Genomic DNA, 7,689 nt, shown 5'->3' with positions numbered 1-7,689 from the left:
AAAAAAAAAAAAAAAAATATTAGATTCTGTTAGGCTTGGCAAGCCGGTCAGTTGACAGGTCAAATATTGTCAATTGACTGCATATTTTTTGACCAGTCAAAGATTATAGCAACTTTACAAAAAAACTACAATTTTGTGATTTTCTTAACACGTTTTTCATGGAAAATTTATGCTTTTTCTGTGTATTATTTGGACCCATTGGCAATTTTTGACAATTTTTGACTGATTATATGACCAATGAAATACCCAACCCTAAGTTCTATACATGGAAAACTAGTGGAAGATTATCTTAAATTCATCCCCTGCACTGCTGTGGAGGGGAAAACAGAGACAAGGGGTAAGGGGCTAGACCCCTGTCCCTTGTCTCCCCATGCCTGTGCTTGTCCTCCCTGCTGCCTACCCCTCTGTGCCTGTGCCTACTCCCAATTCCCTACCTCCATCACCCCCTGCTACCCCTGCAGCCTACCCCTCATTTTTTGCCTCCCCACCCCCATCTTCCCCACTTCTGCCTGCCCTCACCATCTGCCTCCCCAGTCCCTGTCTGTCTCCCCCCTGCCCTCCTCCATGTCTGACCCCTGCTGCCTGTCCTGCCCCCGCCAATGTTTCTGCCTTCCCTTACCTTCTGCTGCAGCTCTGCTCCTCCAGGGCAGTCAGCAGCAGCGTGGCCCCGGCCTAGCCAGGGAGAAACAGCAGCAGCTCCAGACTTGATTGGGGCTGGAGGTACCAGAGCAGAAGGTAAAGGGGTTGGGGGCATGAGATGAGCATGTAGACATAGACATGGGAGTAGGAGTGGGGCAGACAGGCTGCAGGTCCACCCCCACGCCCACAGTGTCCCTTTCACTCCTCCCAGTACTGAGCCTCCTCCCCCACCAAATGAGCCATTCTGGCCTAGGGCAAGAAGACTCAGCTCCAGGTTCAGCTCCAAGTCTGGGGCCAAAGCTGGAAGTGAACCAGTGCCTGCCCGGAGCAGGTACTTGAATCCCAAGATGAGCCTTCTTCCCCCTTCCTCCCCGTATACTGACTGGGGACAAAAACTGTCTTGGATTGAGTAGATATGATACAGGCTTGAGTGTTAATACCTTGTGTTCATTTGGATTGAAAGCTGTATTCTAGAACTACGTAAGATTGAACAAGGGCTTGGGGCTGAGAGAACCTGTAGAACTGTTTGTGTCCCATTATTTGTCACCTTTTCCTTGATGCCCCGAAATTTGAATGAGACATTTCTGTAGGACCAGGATTTACTCTGACATTAAAGATTCTTCTATAGACTCTACAGTGAAAAGGAAGACAATCTTGTTTTGAAAACGATAGTTAAATGAGTGAATTCTCCGCAGGCTGAATAGGAAGGTTTAGTTGTTGATTAAAAAGTTAGTGTCATATGAAGTCCCAGTTTTATTGAAGCCAGTGCTAAAATCCCAGTTGAATTTTCAAAAGAAACCATGTTTAATCCATCCATAATACTTTAAGTACTGATACTTTGTATTTCTTTAGCATAAATTCTGCTATAAGAAATCAGAGCTGGTTTCACCTCTGTAGCCTGAAGGAAATGGCTAATTATCTGCAGCTCAGAAAGAAAATGAATTGGTGTGACTGAAACCATCTTCATCCTTAGCACAAAGGGGCTAGTACAGGAAAAGCTTAGTGATTTTCTTTTGAATTACCTGGGACTCAATTTAAAGTAGAAAAGATCCTTAAGCTCTTTTTGTCTGTTACTGGATCAAGTGTTTTTGCTACAGACGGACTTGCTGATAAGGAAGACCACACACAGCTTGTTAAAAGGGGTAGTGTGTTGTGCTGATGTGAAGATAAGAGTTTCTATCTTCCTTGGTTTAGCTTGAGTGCTGTTGAAGCAGCAAGCCAAGTACATGAATAGTAAGGAAGACTGTTTTATGTAGCCAAGTAACCGATTCAGGGTCAACAGTCACAAACACTGGAGGAAATTGTGTTTAGGTTCCCTCACGCAAACGGCAAGTTTGTTAAAATGAGGTGGTCTCTTGAGGGGAAAATGGCAGAAGCCTGGAACATCCTTCCGTACCTACTATAAACCAGATTATTTGGTTTTTTTCATTTTTTCTGGCCCTTTTGGTATTACCTCAGTATAGCAGAGTGCCGAACTTTAAATTTAAGCAACATGCCAATTGTCTGTGCAGACAGGAGACAGAAAGACCTCTCCCTCTGGCCCCAGGGTCACTAAAGGTGGACATTGATATCTCTATTATCCTGCTGATCCCTCCAAAAAGACAATAGATTCCAAGAGCATACAGCTGTTCTTGCAGCTGCTTGTTTAAATGCTTGAAAGCAGAAGCCATTGGTATTTGGGAAATCATATGGACTTCTAATAATAAATCCGTTTTAAACGGCAGTACCTGAGTCCTCTCGGCAGTACTTAAGTCCTGTATTCTCGTTTGCTGTCCAGAAAGAAGGAAAGACACTATTTACTATAGTTTGTATGCATCTTTGTTTGTTTTCTGTCTTGCATTTTAAAATTGACATTGTATGACTTTAAAGCATTAAAGCATGTTATAAAATACAGTGCCACATGACAGTTACTACTTTGGTGCACAGATACTAAAATTAACAGAAGAAATTCCCAGGCTTTCCAGTATCATGTTGGTGAATATAAACCTTGTGTGTGGATTTAAGAGCTCTTATACCTTGCCCATACAGAAATATAGCTAGAACGGACTTTGGGAGGTTATCAGTCTTGCAAGGAACATCCCTCTCTAAACCATCTTAGACATAGGTTTGTCTAACCTGCATTTATATTCATTTACATACACTATCTGCACTTTTTAATCTAATGAGCAGGGGCTTTGCAAATATGATGGCTTGCAACGTTCTGAATGTTATAAAGGGTGTGGTGGTAAATGTGTTCTAGTGATGGGTGAACTGAGGTGCTGAGTGGCCAGATGACTTTTTCTGGTTACAAAGTTGGAAATAGAACCCAGGAGTCCAGCTGTCTTCTTAATGTCACCTCTAGCCTGCATTCCTTTTTTTTTTTTTCTTTTGAGATGAAAATCCTAAACGTTTAAAGCTAGAGGACACTCTTCACCTTTCTTTTCAGCTTAGTAAATTTCTCAAGGAAAATAATGAAGGGAAATGACCAAACCCAATAAGGCAAAACACATAACTCGATATGCTGGTTGACTTTGTTTTCTATTGGATAGGCTAGTGTGGTCATACAGTGCTTGCTCTCTTTAAATAGTTTATTGCTATTTACTACTACTCAGAGAATGGAACTGCTTCACTAAGCCCTAATGGGACTAGCAAAGTAAGGAGCATAATAAAATCCCCAGTTTTGTGTAAGCACTTAATGTATCATATCTCTACAAATTTCATAACTACTTTTATTGTTTGATGCCTATTATAACTTAATACCATGGCATGTTACATCTTTGATGGAAAATGAAATTGAATCTTTTTTAATGGTGGGTAAAATGCTTGTTCACCTGTAAGTTGAATTGCACCATTGGTTCAAATGCATATCTGGTTTCCCCAGACCTCACACACATCCTTCCATTTTTAAAAAAAAAACCTGTAATGCTAGCAAAAGTTTCTGCCAAAATCATGGATGACTTTCTACCTGCTGAAAATAATTTTAGGATGATCATGCAGCTAACAGGAGCTATTCAATAGTACCACTGATTTGTTTCTCTGATCTCATTGGGTTTTGTAATATTGTTCAGCTTCATGGCACAAATTTATTTTAGCCATTCTTATGGACTGTTAATAAAGTCAGACCTTATGGCACTCCATTGACAGCATTCCCTAAATCAGTATCTTGCTGTCTATTGTTGTTCTTTGTTTAAAAGTCTTTTTACCAGTTTTCAGTCCATGTGACACTTCTTATCTAACCAATTCACATTAGTTTTCCAGTTTTATTTAATGATGATGATTTATATTGTATGCTTTATTAAAAGGCAGATAAGTTACATTGTCATTAAAACATATTTATCTAACATTACATTTCTTTGTGTTCAGAAATAGTATTCAATGGCTATAGGAAGGTGGCCAGGGCTTGAGAGGTGGGCACCCAATTTTACTAGATAGGGAAATTATGTATTTTGGAACTGTTGATTAATACATAGGATCATAGACATGTTAGGGACCTTCTGGGTCATTGGATCCAGTTCCTTTCTGTTGCAGGCAACCATGTCTTATACTCCATTTTGTAAACGTATCAAGCTCCATCTTAAAAGTGGTTAGATTTTTTGCCTGCACTATTGGAAGGCTGCTTCAACCCTGCTGTTCTGAGGATTAAAAACCTTCTAATTTCCAGCCTAAAATGATTCATGGCCAGTTCATACCCATTTTTTCTCTTCACCTGTAGCTGAAAACCAGGGTGCTCAACACCCAGCCTGCAAGCCAGATCCAGCCCCTGGGTCATGGGGAGCCTTGCAGACCACAGCCCTGTGTGCTTGAACAGGCGCACAGGGTTGTATGGGCTCAATCTGGGTATATGGGGGCAGCACAGGGCCCTAGGGCCTGACCCCAGTATGCAGGGACCAGCTGAGGCTGTGTGGGGTCCAGTCCTGGTGTGTGGGGTCTAATCAAGCCTGTAAACCAGCCCCACAGCATGCAAAACATTGAGCACCACTGGCTTAATTAGCTCTAAGCTGTACAGTCCAGTACTGCTTGTCTTGTCTGTATATCCGTATTAAGGCAGTCTGTTTTCTTATGTTTTATGTTTTCATATTTTAGACTCCATGACAGGAAGATGTGTATAATAGGCCTGAGCATCCTAATGGAGTTGCAAAATCGGCCCCCTGCAGTAGATGCTGTGGCTGCTCAGATTGTTCCTTCAATCCTTCTCTTATTTCTGGGATTAAAGCAAGTGTGTGCATCACGCGAGGTCACAGTACCTGAAGAGCATGCTAAAGATGAAAAGCACATTGCAGAAGACAATGGTAAAATCTCTCCTTTTCACATAGTGTATTTTGTCTGGATTTAATTTAAAGGGCATATGAAATTGCCATTCATTGTAAGCCTTTAGCTAGTCTGCTGGATTACCTATGGCTTGGTTTCCTGGGTGTATCCTCTTTTGAATTGATCCATACTCCTAATGTTAATGCCAAAGCCTTTTCTAAATATGTATGTGCAGCTTTCCAGAAAGAGCAGTATTATTTTCAAAATAAAACCTGCAGAACTAGGGAACCTGCTTTGTATACCAGTATGTAAGAGAAACCTAGCCTTTCACTCACAGGCCAGCAGGGATTTGGTAGTGCTATAGTAACAACATTCTTGGTCCCTGGAAAGAAACAGTCCCCAGTAGCTTCCTTTTCAGCAGTTTAAAGAGTAAGGTTAATGGACTTGGAAGGGATCTCTAAGGAGTCCTTCCCCCCAGATGGAGGCTGGCACAAGCAGTGAATAGATTTGCAAGGCAGAGATTAAGATAACCAGGGATACTGGGATGGGGAAACATGAAATTGAGAGAATTTGCTCCTGAGGAAGATTTACATGACAGATATTTGTGGATATGTGTAATTTGCTATACCTAGCTCCTCAGGTTAGGAAGGGTTACAGTGAATTGTATTTAGACAGTAACCATTGCAGATGTGATTGTGCTGCAGTTGAGCTGCCTCCTTTTATTACAGCTCAGGAATTCAGTATGGTAACTACATAGTTGTTTTCACTGGCTGTGTGCTCCTAAACTCCGTGCCTTGTAATTTGCCTTCCAAATCATTCTCCCCATTGCCAACACAACATATTTTGTCCAGCTGACAAAAGAGAAACATGCTTTTAGCTTCAGTTTTATCTAAAAACTTTTTCTTAAGTCAGTTAGCAATATTTGGAATCATAGTTCAGGCATGGTAGTCCTGAGTTGCGCACTTAAATTAACTATCCTCTAAAGCTTGAGAATAATACAGATGAATATCCATTTTTTTCACAAGCACTATTAAGTACATACATTCTTGTGGACATAATGGTCTCATATGGTGAACCAGTAAAGAGGCTCTTTTTGTGTTAATTATTTTGTAAAATCCCTGCTTATGTTCATATATTTTTAGGTTATCAAAACTGAGTGAATGTGTAATTACAGAAGCACTGTGAAGGTTGTTAGGTAATAAATTTGATGGGCATTTTTTCTTTCTACCTGATATCTGTTTATAAAACCCATGTGAATCTTTATTTACTGTATTTACTAAACAGTAAAATGACAGTTTACTTTTATTAATATAAAAAAGGAAACTTGTTAAAAGTCTCAAGTTCCTGAACATTCTCAGAGGCACAAAATAATTCTCTTATAAGAACAATTTTTAGGTTTCAGACTTCTCAAGCATTATTAGTAAAAAAAGGTAACTTTAAAATTGTATAAAATACCATGCGGAATTCCTTTGTCCGGGTTTTCTTTTCTCTCTCTCTGTCTCTCTTTTTTAAGTGTGGCTCCTTCAGACATATTTTGTTTCTTAATATTTAAGTAATTCATGTAAGCATTATTTAAAAAACCCAACACATTAACCTGTTTACAGAAGAGATCCCAAGTGATGAAGAGGAGACCAATGAAGTGGGCCAGGCAATGCAGGAGAATCATGGAGGAGGTGGTGGCGGAGGAGGGGATGAAGCCGATGATGAGGATGACGATGACGATTGGGATGAAGATGCATTAGAAGAGACTGCTCTAGAAGGATTCAGTACCCCTCTTGACCTTGAGAATGGTGTAGATGAATATCAGTTTTTTACACAAGCACTATTAAGTATGTACATTCCAGCAGACATATTGCTCTACTATGATAAACCAGTATAGAGGCATCTTTGTGTTAAACATTTTGTAAAAGCCTTACTTACGTTAATGTAATTTCTTAGATTACCCAAACTGAAAATAACTGATGAGCTTGTTTGTGTGTTTCCTTCATCATTTAAGCTGCCATTCCTATTTGAATGTCCCTTAGCTTAGATGTTTGAAAAATCAGACTTTCTGCTAGTCAGCTTCACTTTTTAACTCTCTTATTCTAATGTAACCCTGGAGTCTTTGGATAGTGAATACTGAGGGGAATGTTCAGTGATCTGTAGACATCAAACTAATGTTCTGATTGAAAATGGGACTCTGTCATGTTTTCTCTTACAACTTTGGAAAAAAATGTAAGTGAATGGCCCTAAACTATTTAACAATGTCCTTTGAATAGAGTATAGCTATGGTGTTGTTGTTACTGTGCCATTTTTTAGTATTCCCTTTTGGAAGTACTAAAGGTTAGTACTTCCTCATGAATGGTTATTTTTAGGCACTACTTCGCCATAGCGATGCATTATAATGGGGGAGTGTGTCGCTACTAAAACATAGCCGTGGCATCACAGGTTTTGCCTGCGGATGCTACATCACTGTAGTCATGTGTAGATGCACCCGCAGTTATCTTTATTTATGATTTTCTTCTTCCTGTCTCTTTCATGTTCTTCTGAAGTGTAGGCTGGTAATTAGGCCTGTGCGAATAGGAAGCTATTCAATTCAGATTTGGATTCGGCTGATTCGGAGGACAGTGATTCGATTCGGTGATTTGAATCACTGTCCCCATTCGATTCAGCCAAATCAGAATCAGAGATTCGGCACTGATTCTGAGATTCGTATCTGCCAGGGAGGGGCAGGCACAGCTGGGCGGCTGCAGGTTCTCCTGTGGCTCCTCCGGCTGTGCCTGCCTCTCCCCAGGAGGGGGGAGCCACAGGAGAAGCCCCCCTGGCTGCGCCGGCCAGCACTTT

General features: G+C 40.7%; 1 protein-coding gene across 3 annotated transcripts in view; it reads left to right on the top strand.

Moving 5' to 3' along the window:
• The window catches only part of IPO8 (importin 8), a 73,303-nt gene that overhangs the window by 60,110 nt on the left and 5,504 nt on the right, over positions 1–7,689 (top strand). For all 3 annotated transcript variants that reach the window (XM_025209053.1, XM_025209051.1, XM_025209052.1), the window contains 2 exons: positions 4,702–4,907; positions 6,471–6,695. In XM_025209053.1, coding sequence (XP_025064838.1) covers positions 4,702–4,907; positions 6,471–6,695 — 431 coding nt within the window. The remainder of the gene's footprint in view (positions 1–4,701; positions 4,908–6,470; positions 6,696–7,689) is intronic.

Source organism: Alligator sinensis, unplaced genomic scaffold (genome assembly GCF_000455745.1).
Source record: "Alligator sinensis unplaced genomic scaffold, ASM45574v1 scaffold659_1, whole genome shotgun sequence".
Taxonomy (NCBI): domain Eukaryota; kingdom Metazoa; phylum Chordata; order Crocodylia; family Alligatoridae; genus Alligator; species Alligator sinensis.
Note: the sequence above shows the minus strand (reverse complement) of the source record. Positions and strands in the feature narration are given on the sequence as shown.